Source organism: Squalius cephalus (assembly GCF_949319135.1).
Source record: "Squalius cephalus genome assembly, chromosome: 23".
Lineage (NCBI taxonomy): Eukaryota > Metazoa > Chordata > Actinopteri > Cypriniformes > Leuciscidae > Squalius > Squalius cephalus.
The window spans coordinates 14,762,557-14,781,567 of NC_137144.1; the positions used below are offsets into that span (position 1 = coordinate 14,762,557).

The window sequence follows — 19,011 nt, forward strand, 5'->3', positions numbered from 1 at the left end:
ACGAGACGAGAGATTTCTGTATTGTGTGTCTGGAAAAAAACTCAGATGACGCAAAAAACGTCATTTTGCATCATCGGGGGCTTTTTTTGGCCAGAGGCTAGAGACTACAGCCAGTAGGAGGAGCTAGTTCATGCTTTCAACCCGCCCATAGGGGGATCTCACGATAAAAACGGCGTCTTTTCAGTTTCGAGTCAACTAGTAGCCTAGTTGTATCATTTCTTCTGATACTGCCCTCTGTAACCGGTAGGCGTGGCTTGGGAGTGGCCTCGTAGGGCAGCGAATCAAGTGCATTCTGGGAGTTGTTGTCTTTCATCCACATGAGCCAAAAAGACTTTTTCTGGCTTTTCTTAGTCTAGAAGGCACCAACTTCTAAAATAATTTCACATTTCTACTACATCTCTCCAGTGGTGAAATATCCCTTTAATTCATAAATATAAAGTTTTCAGGGAATTGCACCACATAACATTTTACAATTTGAATTAGTATTGTCTTGTCATGAAAAAAGATCAAATTATCTGATATTCTAAAAATGTATTGACCCCAAAACACTTTTTTCATTTCATGTTTCTTCATGTTGGTTGCACAACATGACTTATGGCAGATAAAAGTTTAATATTAATATAATGAGAGTAGTGATGTCAAAATCCATGAATCACGATTATTATTAATCACATCTAACATGTTTACATAATATATGTGTGTGTGTGTGTGTGTGTGTGTGTGTGTGTGTGTGTGTGTGTGTGTGTGTGTGTGTGTGTGTGTGTGTGTATATACTATTATATTAACATATATTATATAAATGTGTGTGTGTGTGTGTATATATATATATATATATATATATATATATATATACTGTATCTCAATCTCAATTTATTTATAAAGCACAATAAAAGCAACGGTGGTTGAACAATTTTGCTGAACAATATAATTTAAAAGGAAAAGGAAAACGGAACAGTTTAGAAGATTTTCTTGTTAAGAAGAAAAAAAAAACATTTGAAACTCAGCGATTCTAAGCCTTCTCGAAGAGATAGATTTTTTTAAATTCTGCTTTAAAAAGTGATTCTGATGTGATTAATCTAATAGAGAGCGATAGGCTGTTCCACAGTTTAGGGCCGGCTATTGCAAAAGCCTGGTCACCCTTTCTCTTCAGCCTAGATCAAGGGACCACTAAGAGTTTCTGATTCGATGACCTTAAACATCTAGCTTGAGTGTTTATACTGAAAAGGTCAGAGAGATAAGAAGGAGCCAGTCCATTTAAAACCTTAAAAACAAAGAGTAAAGTTTTAAACTCTATTATAAAACAGACTGGCAGCCAATGCAAAGAGCGTAAGAAGGGGGTGATGTGTTTTTATTTGTGAGTGCCAGTCAGAAGTCTAGCAGCGCGTTTTGTAAGCGATTCATATAGGATTGGCTACATTGAGTTGCAGTAGTCTAGACGCGATGAGGTAAAGCGTTCAAAGTAAACTCTGGTTGTCGTTTTGCTTAAAAGGCATAAATTTGAGTGTTGTCAGCTGTATACAGTATGCACACACACACACACACACACACACACACACATATACTGTACTAATTACTCTCTCTAAAAAGTATTGCATTACTTTCTAAATACCATATACATGTATGTGTATATACACAGACACGGACACACTTACACACAGACAAATATATAATATATATAAATATAATAATAATATACACACACATACATACATATATATATATATATATATATATATATATATATACATTATACATAATGTAAAAAAAAAAAAACTTAACAAAAAAAAAAAGCAGTGATTCCTTATTAAAATTGTGATTCACTTTTTTAATCACTTAAAAAATAATAAAGAATTTTGACAAACAGCCTAATTCTTATATAAGAAAACACTGATATCAGGGCAGTTGTACCACCTGACATAATTTGTCATAGTACAATAAAATGACTTCATTACTGACCCCCCACATGAAAATAATTCAGAAATGTATAAACACTCATCATAGGTGTATTCATCGTACATCAAATTGCATTTGTTTAATTATTTATGTATTAATCAAAAAAATAGATGTCATGTCATTGGTCCATATAAAATAGAGAGCGCCCAGCCTATAGAAGGATCCTGTAGTGAGAATATGCTGAGCACAGCACCCAGAAACACACTTGATATTCGTTCTTGTATTGAAACAGTTGTGAAAACACAGTCGTCCTTCTTACGGTAATACAATATGATTGTTGTTATGGAGAGTAAATCCCCTGAAGTAGACAGTTTCTGTAATGTCAGGTGGATTAACTTTTCAGACACGAACGTTTAGACTACATGACGGGGTGGGGGCGAGTATCTCTGGCACTGACGCGGGACCGCCTGCCAGTTTCTTCCTTTCTTTCTTATGCACGTTTTCACACATTAAAACATTCCTACGATTTCCTTTCGAATACGATAATAGTTACTTTTTTCTTTAAAAAAGAACGTGTTTTGGCAATTCTGAAGGCCTGATGGTGCATTCCTGTTGGTGTTTATCTGATTTTGTTACCCACGGGAATGAAGACCATGGGAAGTCCCCCTTCTCTGCTTGCAAAACATGGAAATTGCATACCTCAACAGTATTTGGCAGCACAGACAGATCAAGGACTAGGTTAAATTGCATATTCTTATGCAACTGTAATGGGAAGGAGAGTTGGTCTCAGTCAGCAAAGTACAAATACAGTGTGGCGGAGGTAGACGGTTAGTATATCAGTGTTACAATGCATTTGTGAGCTGTGCAAGGAATATGTATGGTAGACCTAGACATTAACCACCAGGTTTGGCTCCAAACATGAGCTTGGCCAACCTCCCGAAGTGTCCGGCCCACCCTCAGAGTGCTATGGCCCGGTGGTCTGTTTCACAGCTTCATGTCTTGGCAGGTGCAAAAATCTGAAAAATACCAGTGTCCGGTTGCATAAAGCACCTTAATTGTAATTTTCCCTTAAGATTGCCCTTTGGTTTCTCTTAAACTTAAAGGTGTTGCAGAAAATAACCCTTAAGGGTTTCTTTAGGTGAAACGTCATAAACTCTTAAGTGTCTATTTTTCACTCAAGTAATCCCTTAAAAAAAAACTATAAGTGTTGCATGAAGCACCTTTATTGTCATTTTCATAAGTATATCGAAAGTCCCTTTAAGACAAGTCATTTCACTCGGTGGCCATCTTTGAAACGCCTCTCCTGCATGCTAGTGCAGCTCCTATCTCTTTGAATGGGGAAACATCAAATTCTCCAAAACTGTTCGCCAAGCTTACTATTAAATTTCATATTTGAAATCACCAATGAAATCTGACAACAACTGTCTCATAAATTTTGTTTCTAAACGCTCGAATCATGACAGAAAACGAGATTTTCAGGCTGGATCAAGCTAATGCGCAGTGGAAGCGCTTGTCTGACTGTTTCTTTAGGAACCAGAGCTTCTAACGGCTGCTGCAGTGACGCGATGACTTTACCAATCGGCGATAGGCTCTATGCATGCATCACTTCCGCATTGGCGTAAGGATGTTTGCACAAAACATTAAACAGTGACTTTAAATTTGTACTATGTATGTATATATGTTTGTGTATGTGTGTGTATATATGTATGTATATATGTATGTACACTCACCTAAAGGATTATTAGGAACACCTGTTTCTCATTAATGCAATTATCTAATCAACCAATCACATGGCAGTTGATTCAATGCATTTAGGGGTGTGGTCCTGGTCAAGACAATCTCCTGAACTCCAAACTGAATGTCAGAATGGGAAAGAAAGGTGATTTAAGCAATTTTGAGCGTGGCATGGTTGTTGGTGCCAGACGGGCCGGTCTGAGTATTTCACAATCTGCTCAGTTACTGGGATTTTCACGCACAACCATTTCTAGGGTTTACAAAGAATGGTGTGAAAAGGGAAAAACATCCAGTATGCGGCAGTCCTGTGGGCGAAAATGCCTTGTTGATGCTAGAGGTCAGAGGAGAATGGGCCGACTGATTCAAGCTGATAGAAGAGCAACTTTGACTGAAATAACCACTCGTTACAACCGAGGTATGCAGCAAAGCATTTGTGAAGCCACAACACGCACAACCTTGAGGCGGATGGGCTACAACAGCAGAAGACCCCACCGGGTACCACTCATCTCCACTACAAATAGGAAAAAGAGGCTACAATTTGCACGAGCTCACAAAAAATTGGACAGTTGAAGAATGGAAAAATGTTGCCTTGTCTGATGAGTCTCGATTTCTGTTGAGACATTCAGATTGTAGAGTCAGAATTTGGCGTAAACAGAATGAGAACATGGATCCATCATGCCTTGTTACCACTGTGCAGGCTGGTGGTGGTGGTGTAATGGTGTGGGGGATGTTTTCTTGGCACACTTTAGGCCCCTTAGTGCCAATTGGGTAGCTGAGTGGTAGCTGAGTGGGAATTGCCATGCTTTGTTGTTGGGTCTGTTAAACAAATTCGGTTCGGTTTAAAATGTAAACAATAATGAGATTACTACTTTTGCCTGACTTGATGACTGCAAAGACAGTAAAATATTCCACTCAGCTATTCTTCAAACTGCTGTTGTTCTACTCAAAACTGTCCTGTCATCTTTACTTCATTCTTTATAAACATAAGGCCCAACTTCCTTGCTTTTGTACTTGATGTTTCTACTCTTCAAGAGGAATTAGGAGCAAAACCTGAGCAAAATACCGGGGGGGGCATATTTAACATATTTCATATACTCTTTGCAACACTGCATTTCGGTCGTTGCTTTTACCTTACCTAAACAGATACGCATGCCAGTTATGTATCCACCACCTCCAAAACTCCGAAGCTGCTGTCAGATTATGATGTTCCAAGGACATTGGGATGCTCGGCCCTTTCCCAAACTCTGGGCCGTGGGGCTGGCAGACTGAAAAAGCACTGGAACAGCTCCCTTCTTTACACGTCTGCGCCCAGCTGGAGTCGGAGGCTCTATCACGTCTTCACTTTGAAAGTGTCGGCTGCAGACTCGTGTGTTTGTTGTAAGAAACTTGTCTCGTCGGATGTTAATCACCCACCGTTTATGTAATTCAATGTCTTTGGGAAAAGTAAAAAAACTAACTGAAGAATTGCATGTTGCAGACACTGTGCATTGCGGAACAGCAGTGGTGGCTAGAAGAGCTGTCTTCCCGCCTTTGAAAGGACAATTTCGTACGTTTACATGTCATCGCGTTATCAGTCAAGACGAAGTACAAGTAAAAACATTAACATAAACAACACAACAACGATGAAAATGAACAGTTTTGGGTGTTTTGACGACAAGCATTCAATGGTAGCATAGGTAGCACTTCACTCTACAATAACCGGATGTTTACAACCATCCTGAGATTTAACCGGAAATACGTCATGCTCGCCAGTGCATGCAGGCTATTGGCTCTTATTTAGAGGGCGGGACTATTTTTTGAAGCCACCATATTGAGCGCTGCACTTTTCCCCATTCAAAACAATACGAGTGGTTATACATCTTGTGTTATTCTATAGTCTTTGGTATTTCATAAGGTTTGGAAAACTTCACCCTAAGGGTTACACAGAGTTAGCAGGTTTAATCCAAGTCTTCTAGCGAGACACGATTGGGTGCTTTATATGATAAACAGATTTTAATTTAGACATTATTCACACATAAATATTGATTTAATTACATACATAGCACATATTAAATATGGTCAACAGAAGCTCAAACGTGCGTGTTCGTTTGAGCTTCCGAAACAACCTGAATCATAAGGATTTCTTTTATGATTTTCAATGAATTGACAGAAATGATGAGAGAATATTAAAAAGATCTTTATTTGTGTTCCAAAGATGAACGAAAGTTGGTTTAGAATGACATGAGGATGAGTAAATCAATACATTTTCATTTTTGGTTGAACTATCCCTTTGAGTTTCTGTCTTGTCTCATCCTTCTCTCTCATCTTTGGTTTTATTTTTGGCGCACATGCATGCATGTGTCCATGGCAACAACTGAGTTTTGTTATGGCAAATGCTGGGTAATTTTATGACTGTACTAAAGCATAAAAATACTATAATATGTTTGCAAATAATTAGGAAACATGCTAAGTTCACACACTGGTTTCTCCGAAAAACAATGCTACAGCCAGTTATTCTACTTAAATCTGAGTTCCTGGTCGGAATGTCTGTTTTTTGTTTTGGTCTGTGTGACTCCGCCCACTGCCAATTTATCCAATAGTATTTCAACACTCCAGGTTGCGAGTTCCAGCCATGGAAGCCAGCGAACAAACTGGGCCAGAGATCACAGATTCTACTCAACCTAAAAAGACTTGGCATCCATTAAAAAGTCTCTATGACCAGAGGCATTTTAAAACACTGATACATTAGCTGATGAACAGTGTAAGGCTCATTGCTGTCCATTAATTGCGCTCGTTCGCATTGCATGTCTCAATCTGGCAACCCGAAGGTGTTTATTTTTCATGTTAAGGCAACTTAAGGTGTTTTATGCAATCTGACACAGGCTTCAGTACATTTACCTGATTTAAAGTGGACCTATTATGCCCTTTTTCAAAACCTGGAATACCTATAATAGGGTTTCATGCTTGAAAGTTGGAAAAGAAATACTTATTTTTCACTTACTTTACATTGTTGCAGGACCTCTCTTCCCAGTCCATCTGTAACACTGAATTCGGAACCGCATACTACTCTTACTATTTCTGCCATAGAAAGATATGGTAAAAGTAGTATGAGTACTATCGAATTCAGCATCTGTTTTGTTCTGGTCTCTATGAAGCCTCTCCTTCTGAAAATTGCAATGTCCTCTGATTGGTCGGCTGGACCAGTGTGTTGTGATTGGTCAAAAACTTTGAGCGTGTCTAATTCAAAATACTAATAAAAACTAAAGGCCTAAATGAAATATACACTGGACAAGATACAATTGAAGAAACATTTCTAATTCATTCAAGAAAACCTGAGACACATTCCTTCACTCTCCAACAACAGTAAAACTCTAGCGATACATTGACATCTACTGGCCAGTTCATAGAACAGTAGTTTTCATTGTTGTGGTAATGAACACAACTTTCTGGCCAAGTTGATACGACCAAAACTGGCCATAATTCAACACCACATGAATTTTAACATTAGATTGTTTTGTATTTATTGTGAAATCATCTTTGTAACAGCTTAATCATAAGCTCTCATTTTCCCCAAATGAAAGGTTTTATTTTAGGATAACGACTGGCTGCTTACCATATAACATAAATGTGGACATGAAACACTGATTTGTACATTTATTTCATTATTTTACTTGCAGAGACCGTATTGGAGATACACAACACAAACAGATGTAGGAAACATTGAGTTCCTGGATGAATGTTCAGTAATACACGGTTGCACAAATTTCATACAAGTATGCAAGAGAACAGTGTAATACATTAGAAATAAATCACATAAATGCTATCCTCACTGACTGTATTTGATCACAAAGTATAACCTTTGTAAGCAGTTTCTGTAGTTCATTGTAAACGGGTTTAAAATGCACAATCCACAGTTAGAGGGTAATATTAATAAAAATTAGCAATAAATGCACAACATCTTTCTTTTGTAAGCCTGTGAAGATATGTTTCAACACAAGTAAATGTTGATGGTCTATATAATGGCTGTGCAGTCAAGTGTGACATGGATAAATCCACTTGACCATGCCAAATTGTTAAAAATGTATCTCATCTCTTTGTGTCATTTCTACAGCTTTGGTTTTTACAGTCAATGCAATTACATTTTGTTCATTGTAATTTTCTGGTGATTTTACAATGATTTAGTATTTATATTGGTATACCTTTGGTATACATATTTTTTAAAGTTTCATTGAAATCCCAGGGAAATGTTAAGTAACAAATGTAATAATAATAATAAATGTAAATTTGTACTGAACAAAATTTGTTTACAATTTATAAAATTAGTGCATTTGTGCTGTTTTTCTTTCAGCTAAAATAGATTTCAATTGGTTTTGTCATCCAGAAACCTAAATCTTTGCTTGAGCACTTGAAGCAGATTCATCTTCGCTTTATCCCAGCTGTCTTCCCAGTCTAGAAGTCAAACAATTCACTTTAATATTTAATATTATACACAAATATTTGGAACTTATTTAAGTATCAGTACACACTCTACAATTGTAATTTACTTAATTTACCGAAAAAAAGTTTACTCTGGTTATTCATATTATTAAAAATCATTAAACAATCATTTATAAATATATTTAAAATTAATTATTTAATAATTAATAAAAATACTCTACCATTCAAAAGTTTGGAGTCAGTAGGTTTTTTTTAATAACACTTTTAGGTAACACTTTATTTTACAGTGTCCATGTAGTTAAAAACTATAAATTACATAACATGCAACTAACCCTAAACCTAACCCTATAGTAAGTCTAGTTACTGGTGCTTCACTTCATAGCATCACTATTTTTATCTCTCATACTACTAATTAATTTTTGTTCTGGACAAAATTTCGGTGCGTAATTCATCCAGCACCGCTTGTCGTAGACCCATGAATGATGTGCAGCTTAATAAGAAGAGGTGTGCTATGACTTTTATAAGCGATCGGGCGTACGAAGTTCACCTGTTGGGCAGAAAACTGGGTGAAAAAGTCCCACAGACTTAACATCGGCACAGAATTTGTGAGATGATATCTCAGGATTAGAATGACAGAGACTTGTGGGTGGGCTCATATGACTGCCCAGCAAGCACCTGGGACACTGAAGACTAGAGTAATGATATAATTGTAATAATATTTCACAATATTACTGGTTTTATTGTTTTTTTTTATCAAATAAATGCAGCCTTTGGCAAGCATAAGACTTCTTTAAAAATATATATATATTTTAAAAAATCTCACCGACCCCAAACTTTTGAATGGTACTGTATTTATAATTAATATAAAATTAATATTTTATAATTGTTTATAAATGACATTAAATATTTACTGAACATGTGACAACCTACCTGAACTGTTGCAGGTGAACTGGACAGAGAAAGTAGCCTTCGCTCCAAGCACTTCTTCTGTGTCCTCAAACACTGGCGGTGGCAGATTCTGCTGTTTGAACCATTCATCTAAACGGTTTCTCATAGATACATCATTTGCTTCTGTAAGAGGTTGAGAACTGAATGAAAATCATTAAATAATCATTTTTATGTAGTGTTTAGACAAGCTGGTTGATGTTCAGTTGCTCTGACCTGTCTTTACCCCCAGAAGGCCCAGTATTCGTTCACTCAGATGATTCCGAGCTAATTTCTTGGATTTCTGGCATAAGCACTTCAGCGTATAGTCACAGAACGACAGCTGGATATTGGACTGGATATCAACAGGCTTCATGGAAATGACGGGGTCTTTCTGACCGGCCCCCTTCAGCATAGTGCTCAGCTGATTCTGCACCTCTTCAACACTATCAGCTCCAGTTAGTGATTCGTAACCAAAGAGAGGTGATAGTGAACGCAAGGCATTCTGGAGAGCAACTAACTTGGCTTCAGCCTCTGAGGACCCTAGAAAAAGACCACATCATATTTGAATAAAATGGCATTCATTCACGTATTTAATACATGATATATATATATATATAGAGAGAGAGAGAGAGAGAATGTTTGGGGTTGGTAAGATTTTTAATGTTTTTAAAAGAAGTCTCTTATGCTCAACAAAAGGCTGCATTTATTCGGTCAACAATACAGTAAAAACAGTAATATAGTGAAATATTACAATTTAAGCCTGTGCGTTAATCCATCACTGACAGTATAATATACCTTTCAAAATATGTTTTCATTTTCTTTCTCTTGGACGCACTTATTTGTCATTGACCCTGAAAATGAAGTTCTTCTTGATTCTGTTGAGTACAAACTCTTGTTTCTACAGTCCGTTTAACATCAAATAAGACACTCATACTAACCTTGTCCTGTATAGATAACTTTATAACTTATGTTCTTTAGTGTGCAGTAAAATGGCTTTACAGATCCTTCAAAATCTTCTTGTGGAAGAGGAAGAGATTTCTGAGAAAAAGCCTGCTTCACCTTCGCACTGGATGTCTTTTCATCTTAAGTTTGAGGTAAGAAAGATATAAGCATTAGTTAGGGGACATGCATATATATATGCACACACATTATGAGCAATACACAAAAGTAAATACACAAAAGTACCTGTACTAGAATCGAAAATTGACACTGCACAGCCAAACAACAGGTAGGCTTTTCGAATGGCTTCTTTCTTGCTGTCGTAGCCTTGTTTGTTAGCACAAGTATATTTTTCCAGGTTGATTTCCACACTACATTTGAAATTCTCATTACACGTCATGTTCTCCATCTTCACATGTGGGGGCTTGAGATTATATACATTAAAAAGCTCATTGATTTCTGTAAATACACAAAGATGTACAAGCAGATGAGAGCATTTTTACACTGTACCACTAGCACTCTCTACTGGTGTCCCATTCAATAGCATACTATCTTCACCTGGACAATCAATCCTGGGCTTTTTCCTCTGTGGAGAACTGGATTCTTGAGGGTCCAGCAACGCAGGAACAGGAACACGGACTGGCTCTTGTCCTGATGGGAGTTGTGCTGTTGTGGAGATGCTTTTAGACTTCAGCTCTGAATAATCTTTCTCTGCTGCCTGACTGATAGAGACTGCAGTAGCCAGACCAAAAAAAAACTTACTTTCTAAAATTCAATGTCATAGAGTTGATGCAAGAATTTGAATTGTTTTCTTTCAAGACAAACTCACAGTTTAAAAGGTCTTCGCTGATCTCTTCTTTATCTTTAGTTTCATAGACGGGATTTTTGAGACGCAGCTTATCTAGAAGCTCCTTCAGTTTACCTTTAAAGTTCTTCTCAGTGTCTGATATTGGAGCACCGTTGAGGATTCCTGACAGATGCTGCAGAGCAACTTTAGCTGCCTGCTGCTCCGCCTGTTTCCTATTGGTGGAGCCATCTGAGCAATGTAAGACATGAAAACTAAAGATAAGCAAACAATAGCTTGTAAATCAAAACACAGATTTTAGTAAACAGAAAATAAATAGGCCCATCTCACAGTTTAATCTGGGTCATATTTCATCTGAAAATTTATATATATATATGCAAACTGGAGCCTAGAAACCCAGATTGGTGACCTCAGTGGAAATTCTTGGAAAGTTTATCTCTGCCTTAACCAATCAGAATGATTCAACCCGACATGATGTACAACGTAGCGATTGTGTGAGAGTATAATTGCTGCTGTAATGTGTGTGTACGCAGAGATGCCTACAAACTCCTTGCTGAGTGTGAAGCTGACTTCTGCTGGTGAAACTGCAAACTATTCTTCAGTAAACATTTCTTCAATTAATTGCATTTTATTGACTCCTGGTCTTCATTCATCGTATCTGGTCCTTGGGTCTTTAACTGTAAAATCCCCTACAGTGCACTTTGATCTTTGAAACTGCAGTCATTTTACAATCACAAACAGCTGTATATTACACACTGCATGAAAGATAATATCTGACAAAGCGTAATAGGGGCACTTTAAAATGGTCTTAATATACTACATTTCCTTAGAAAAAAAAAATGTCTTTGTTTTTGGGGTGAAATATGACTTAGAAATTCACCCAAATAGTGTTCAAACAATCAATAAAAGTAGAAATCACCTTTGTCATAAAAAGTGAACGGTCCATTGAATTTGAGTATGCAGATAGCTGTGTTGTCATCATCAGTAAACTCTTCTGTTGGCTTTTGTAAATCATTGGTGTCGAAATGATCCATGATCACTGACCTGTACGTCTGACCTGTTGCAACACAAACTAAATCTGTTATGCTCTTTTGAAAATCATTTTAACATATTCTAACATATTTGGCTCACAATAACACCAAAAAACTACATTAGCAAACTCACAACGTATTTTATTTTAAAGGCACACTATGCAGTTTCCGTTTTTCTCAAACAGTGACCCCTAGAGTCGCTGTGGAGTACTTGTATAACGTTACTGTCGTAAATACCACTCACGCCCAGCCGTCTCTGCACTCTTCTGACCGCGTTTTCTTCGTTGACTCTGCCATGATTCATGTCTGAAATGCATGCTAGTGTCTTCCATAGAGGCTGCTTCATATGCTCTTGATGTATGTGACGTCGTGCCGTAAAGCAAGTCATGATTCTCATGAGATTTGGCGGGGCACACCTCTCAAACTTGCATTGCTGGTTTTGCCAGTGGTGCTCCCCCCTGCTTTGCTATTGGGATGATTCGCCCTACTACGTGTTTGTTTACCATCAAAATGATTTCAAAGCTGTTATATTAAGGTACAAATCTTGCATAGTGTGCCTATAAGTTAAGCCTCAAGTAAGAGTGAAACACTTTAAATATGAAAATACTAGTGTATGACTTAAAGGGATAGTTCACCCAAAAATGAAAATTCTGTCATCATTTACTCTCCCTCAAGTTGTTCCAAACCTGTATGATTTCCTTTCTTCTGTTAAACACAAAAGAAGATATTTTAAAGAAGGTTGGTAATTAAACAGTTGCTGGTCCCCATTGACATCCATAGTATTTTTTTTTCCTACTATGGAAGTCAATGGGGTCCATCAGTCGTTTGGTTACCGACTTTCTTCAAAATATCTTCTTTTGTGTTCAGCAGAAGAAAGAAAGTCATACAGGTTTGGAACAACTTGAGAGAGAGTAAATGATGACAGAATTTTCATTTTTGGGTGAACTATCCCTTTAATGTTTGGCTTTATTGTCGATATTGATAATAAATTTGAAATCAAATCTACACTTTTTACTTTACCTTCTGCTGGAGCACTGATGCGAAATCTTTCCCATAAAACCTTATAAGCGGCTTCAGTTGCTTCTTCCTTTGAAGAGCATCTATCAGACGCAACTTCTTGATCAAGATCCACAGTCACTTTACAAAAGAAAGTGTTTCCTGAAATGTCAAAACAAAAGATATTTTTTACATGGTATATCCCAATGAAACGGCTTCTGAATCAAGAAAGAAACGTAGGGCAGGACTTGATTTCATCTATTGGAAATGGATTGGATGGTTGTGATTTGCTATTGGTCGATCTCATGTGAGTGACAGGTTGTACCGCCCTCGTGCCAGTAAACACATCATCATAGAAGACAAGAGACAACACAATCTCATGGAAACTTATTTTACGTTTTGGCGAATTGGTGGTTAATTCATATTAATTCTTGTGATCAACGATTTTGTACAATTTGCTTACTCCTCAGTGGCGGGTAAGTTTAAAGGTCCTTGCACACTTAAATTTTTGTATGCTTTTTTTGGTATTCGTTATTCGGTGGTTCTGAATTGTCAATACACTTCTCAAAATGCTCGCTACGGATGCGAAAAACACAGAAAATCGAACCCGATACAAATTTTTTATGACGGACAAAAGTTGCGGAGGCAGTGTGTAAACATGATCGACACAATGTGAGGTCATATTTATTTTTTAATGTGCAATTTCGGACTCAGTGTGCAAGGACTTTAAGGGTGAGGTTAGGGGAGGACCTTCATGCTTACGGTTTTCCAAAAAAATAATTTGTACAGTTCACAGCAGACAATTTCATATGAAATAGCCACCTCGTAAAATAGTTTTCATGTTTTCCCCAGAGAATGGGTTGGAAGAGAAGCTTGAAGCATGAATTTTACTTATACAAACCCATAGGAAAATCTAAAGGAAACCTCTGACGAATTAGTTTTCCAGATTTTGACATCATCCCTGCACCACTCTTTAGCACTAATAACTTATTTCTTATAAGCTGCTCCGTTACCTGGACAATCAATCCTGGGCTTTTTCGTCTGTGCGTTTGAAGAACTGGATTCTTGAGGGTCCGGCAGCGCAGGAACAGGAACACGGACTGGCTCTTGTCCTGATGGGAGTTGTGCTGTTGTGGAGATGCTTTTAGACTTCAGCTCTGAATGATCTTTCTCTGCTGCCTGACTGATAGAGACTGCAGAAGTAGCCAGGTCCGAGCTGATGCCGCTGGTCACATGCTTATCACCGATCTCTGTTTTTTTCTCTGTGTCATAGACGGGATTTTTGAGACGCAGCTTATCTAGACGCTCCTTCAGTTCACCTTTAAAGTTCTTCTCAGTGTCTGATATTGGAGCACCGTTGAGGATTCCTGACAGATGCTGCAGAGCAACTTTAGCTGCCTGCTGCTCCGCCTGTTTCCTATTGGTGGAGCCATCTGAGCAATGTAAGAAATGAAAACTAAAGGTTAGCAAACAATAGCTTGTGAATCGACACAAACCCAAAAATATTTAACCCATGACTAACAGTAGAAGTGCAAGTTACCTTTGTCATAAAAAGTAAAAGGGCCGATGAGTTTGAGCTTGCAAATGGTTGTGTCGTCATCATTTTGAACAAAGTGTTCTGTCGGATTTTGGAAATGCCATGTGTGGAAATATTCCATGATCAACAACCTGTATGTCTGACCTGTTGCAACAGGAATAAAAAGCAACTTAAGTGTGCTATTCAGAAAATCATTTAAACCCTAAAATGCCAAAGAACTTCAGAGAATATGTGTTCAAAATTAGGTCTGGGCATGTTAAAATATTGTGAAAATAGGTTAAAATCTTTGAACAAAATGTAAAATTGAAAACAGAAGTAATATGTTATTTGGTGAATATATGTTATTGGAGTTCAAATGTGTTGGGAAATACAGATAAACTAATTTTCAGAGTTATTTTAGAGGCAATCTTACCCATTAAAGGGTTAAAAAACTGTACATATATTGCACAAACCTTAAATGGATTTATTTCCAAAAATGTTACATGTTTGGTTAACTATGAAGTATTTAATACAGAGATTTTGCTTATAAAGTACTTTATTAGTGTTAAATAAAGTAGTATTTTAGGGCTCAAAAAACAGTGAAACACTTTAGATGCAAACTTTTTGTTTTTTTCATTGTATCTTAAGCTTAATCTTTGTTCTTTACCTTCTGCTGGAGCACTGATGCGAAATTTTTCCCATAAAACCTTATAAGCGGCTTCAGTTGCTTCTTCCTCTGAAGAACATCTATCAGACGCAACTTCTTGATCAAGATCCAGAGTCACTTTACTGAAGTAAGTGATTCCTGAAATGTCAAAAGACTAAATTACATTGTGATCATAGTTTCATATCAATGCAGGACTGTGCATCATTTTTCAATACTACAGTACAATATCTGTTTTACCTGAGGAAGATGAACAGGAGGCCTCAGGCTGTGTGACTGAGCTTGATGGTTCATCTGTGCTTTCGTCCTGTAATTTCAGCTGCACAAGTGCAATGTATGCCACCTCCTGGTGGGCGCTCTTTTTGTCGTTATACACCTTTGTGCCAATGAAAGTTTGCCCATTTACCCTCACTTCAGCCCTATAACCTGTACAGAGGATATGAACTGTATGATTACTGTTGAATCTAACCTGAATGAAAGAGTTTCCATTTGTGCATTACCACTTTTCCTGTACAGTATCTAAACATATACATGTTTTATTTGTTTCAAAGGATTATTATGCATTTAATGTTGCATGGACTGATGAATTTGTTACCCTGTGCTTCCTGAACCTCTGTAAAAACAGGCCATATGTCCTCTGGCCATTTCTTTGCCTGACAATATTCATAAAGATGATTCTTGAATTTAAGTGGGTTGACAGGAAGAACAGGATCTGTGGATGGAGAAGCACGAAAGAATGAGACGAACTGAAATATAGTAGGACTCTTACATGTGAACAAATTCAAAATGATTTAAGGTGTGTTAAACGTGTGTGATTTGGTTTATTCATTTGTTCTGGGTATTAAAAGCATGACATCCCCTGAAAAAGAAGTGCACTTAATAGTACTTCATGTGCACATGCAGTGTCCTTCAAATCTCAAAAGTATGTTTTTCAAAATCTGTTGCACACTTTCATGAATGTTTTTAACACACTTAAGCCGGCTTTTAAAAAGTGCGCTTTGTAATGATGTCAAATTAAAAGTACTTTTTAAATATTTTTTTTATATGCTGAGATTATTAAAAAAACACATAAAGCACTTAGTAAAATTTTTAATTAAAATGGCATTAAAGTATATTTGAGTTTACCGTAAATGCTTATCGGTACGTTCAGCAGTACACTTTAACCATATTTTAAGGACAATAAAAGTAAATAGGAAATTACATATTAGACCTACTTAAGTTGGTCAAAAAACACTTTAAAGTTCAGATAATTGCATGTTTATATTGCTAAATTACCAAATCAAAGATAAATATGAATGGTCTTATTTTCCTCTCACCATTTGTCCCCTTCTCCAGGTTCCCCACTCTATCTACCAGGTTGTGGATTTGCTTATCATGTTGATCTACTTTTGCCTGCATCTCTTTAAGTTTGTCCACTTCAGGGCCCAGGTTCACCAGGAGATCTTTGTTTTGGTCCAGGAAGTCCAGGAGACTCTTCATGTCCTGTGGTTTTTCCTTAACATAAAGTCATGTTTTTAGAACATGAACATGATGCAGTTCACGCTTAACTACTTAATTTTTACTACTTTACTTACTTCAACGTTTTCGTCTTGGTTCCCCTCAAAGCGTGAGATAAAGTCTTCAATCATGTCTTTCAATGCTTGATGCTCGCATGCTTTCATGGTCTGAAGATCGACCTGTTGGCCGTCTACTTCACATGGGGCTTCATTGAAATTCCTGTCCAAGATGTTATTAAACTACACAGAAAAAAAATGATACTGGTAAAGAGTAACATTTATCCTAACCATTATTATTATTAAATATTAATAATGGTAATACTATTTTAATAATAGAATTGATTAAAATATTATTCATTATTTTCCATCCACCTGTGTTATCTCCTTTTCCAAGCCTTTCAGTTTTGGGATAAGAGGTTCGAGCGTCTTGGCCAGCTGCAGGACTGTATTACGATGACTTATCATGTCCTCATTATTCATTTTCAAGTCAGGGGAGTGCATCGCATTGTTCCGTACTTGTATGACCTTAGTTATGACCTTAATTGTTGAAAAGAAATAAGTGTAAAATGTGTAATCCAGCACACAGTGAGATCTACATTATTTGAATATCCGAACTGATACTACATAGCATTTGAGAAGTTTAAAACGGATATAGAGGTTCAGAGTGACATAATGCTGAAAATGATCATTTGAAGGGAAAAACAGGATATTTGCATTTCAGAATACTTACATTTTTCCCTGGGATGTTTTTGAAATGTTTACAGAAAGTCATTAAGTTCAGGATGGCAGAGACATCAAACTGGGAAAACTGGCAATGTTTGTGGTGCCCACGTGGCATATACGCCTGTCATGCGAAACATGCAATCAACAAAGATAAAAATGTAATGGACATTGATTTTTGTTCACTGACACTTCCCCATATGCATCAAGTCAATGCACTCAGTTGCAACACTATAATAATACAATGGTTATTAATGATGAAGAGTAACTTACCTTGGCAACTTCCCACTTTTCTGCGGACCAGAGATGTGGCCGGCAGTTGTCCCAGTGTATACTGTTTCTCCCCCCATTATAGTTGGCCTCAATTTCTTTCTTCCAGCATTTACACAATTCGCAGAGAGACTATGGGTAGCAGCAAAGCACAGTTTGAGAGACAGGTACAGACATTCCCAGAATCTTTGATTCTTATTGACATTTTTTTAGGCTTTATGGATGGCTGGATGGATGGATGGCTATTTGTAGTATTCCTATTTGTGTTAATCCACTTTTTTATATAAGATGGATGGATGGATGGACCGGACAGACAGAGATTAGCTACTTTTTCATCATTAGACCAAAACAGATTTTATTTTGCAAGCAGCCTAGTAACGTTAAAGCATTTACGACACAGTACTAAGATAGATAGATATATTTTTGGAAGCATGGCTGAAATGTGTTCAAAATGTTTGACAGCTCTTAATACCTCATGGATGTAAGTTGTATAGCCTAAATAAATGTATAGTCAGTAAGTTAACTGTTAAAATGAATTCAATTGTTAATTTTATATGAATTGCATTTCTACATTGTATTTCTGCATTGTCTAACTTTATAGAGCAGCAGCCCAATTGGGTGATTATTTGTATTTTATTTAACACATACAGTGAAACGATAAATAAAGAAGGCTATTTCGATTGTTTAACGTTACATTGACTTTGCATTTACAGTTTACCTTCTTAACATCGCAGGTTTTCTTCTTACAGGTGTGTCCATTGAGCTCCGGTTTGTTTTGAAGAGAGTTGTGATAAGTTTCGGTTTCCTTTTCAATGAAGTCCTTAATGCAGTTCCTCAGTAAGGAAAGACTCTCCGTTGTTTTCAACCAGTTTTTGTATTTTTCGTCCCCGAAGCGTGTGTAAGATTGTGTGCTGCTCATGGTTGCTGATTAAAACCCCACAGATAGCGAGAAATGACTCGTTACAGGAGAGCAGCGAAGCGATGAGCCTCGACTGTCATCTTCAGCCGGTCAGCTGACTCAGTCCTGAGGTTGCCAGATCATCGAGAAATCAACGTTGTGCTTTACTGTTGCACATCCTAGACCTAGGATATACTGCTGTTTAACGTCTTTGTTTATGTTCGTCATGAATACTGTGGTAAACGTGGAAGCTTTCAGAAACTTCTGAAGGTATTTGGGTGTTTCTGCAACCACGGACATTTTTGTATCAACTTAAGCAATTTGTATGTCTATTTGGTTTACCCTTGTCCCATACTCTAAATAAATAATAAAATATGAAAACGTATATTATTCCATTTTGATCTAAACAGAGATGAAACCTTGCACTTGCAAGCGAACACATGTGAACAGAACTGTATGCAAAACATAGGCTAAATTTAAATATTTTATTTAAAGGAGCAGCTGTTAAATAAGCAACATAAAAGAGCTGTTAGTTAATATCGCCATCTAGTGGAGATCAGAATCAGAGTGAGCTTTTATTGCCAATGAATTTGTCTTGGTGACAGCTTCCAGAACACAGAATACAAGAATATAAATACATAAAATAATATATATATATATATATTAGATAGAATACTATATAGATATCCAATACTATATTAGATAT

At 36.9% G+C, this 19,011-nt stretch overlaps 1 protein-coding gene across 1 annotated transcript; it reads right to left on the reverse strand.

The window, feature by feature from the left end:
- Positions 1-7,106: 7,106 nt before the first annotated feature.
- Positions 7,107-18,433, reverse strand: LOC307151947 (uncharacterized protein). Its single transcript, XM_079860207.1, has 20 exons — positions 18,126-18,433; positions 17,411-17,539; positions 17,148-17,261; positions 16,790-16,954; positions 16,496-16,657; positions 16,238-16,415; positions 15,517-15,633; positions 15,162-15,347; positions 14,925-15,062; positions 14,282-14,422; positions 13,755-14,174; positions 12,766-12,903; positions 11,634-11,771; positions 10,739-10,945; positions 10,468-10,641; positions 10,156-10,368; positions 9,909-10,052; positions 9,205-9,510; positions 8,974-9,114; positions 7,107-8,055 (listed from the first exon to the last, which is right to left on the reverse strand). Exons 1-20 carry the CDS (start codon positions 18,324-18,326, stop codon positions 7,967-7,969), a joined length of 3,501 nt encoding a protein of 1,166 aa, XP_079716333.1. The 5' UTR covers positions 18,327-18,433; the 3' UTR covers positions 7,107-7,966.
- Between the last annotated feature and the right edge of the window lie 578 nt (positions 18,434-19,011).

Coding starts and splice junctions, on each gene's coding strand:
- LOC307151947 (XM_079860207.1), bottom strand. CDS start 18,326: ATGAGCAGCACACAATCTTACACACGCTTCGGGGACGAAAAATACAAA. Junction 17,262..17,410: donor AAAAGTGGGAAGTTGCCAAG/GTAAGTTACTCT, acceptor TTCGCATGACAG/GCGTATATGCCACGTGGGCA. Junction 15,348..15,516: donor AGAGGTTCAGGAAGCACAGG/GTAACAAATTCA, acceptor TCCTCTGTACAG/GTTATAGGGCTGAAGTGAGG.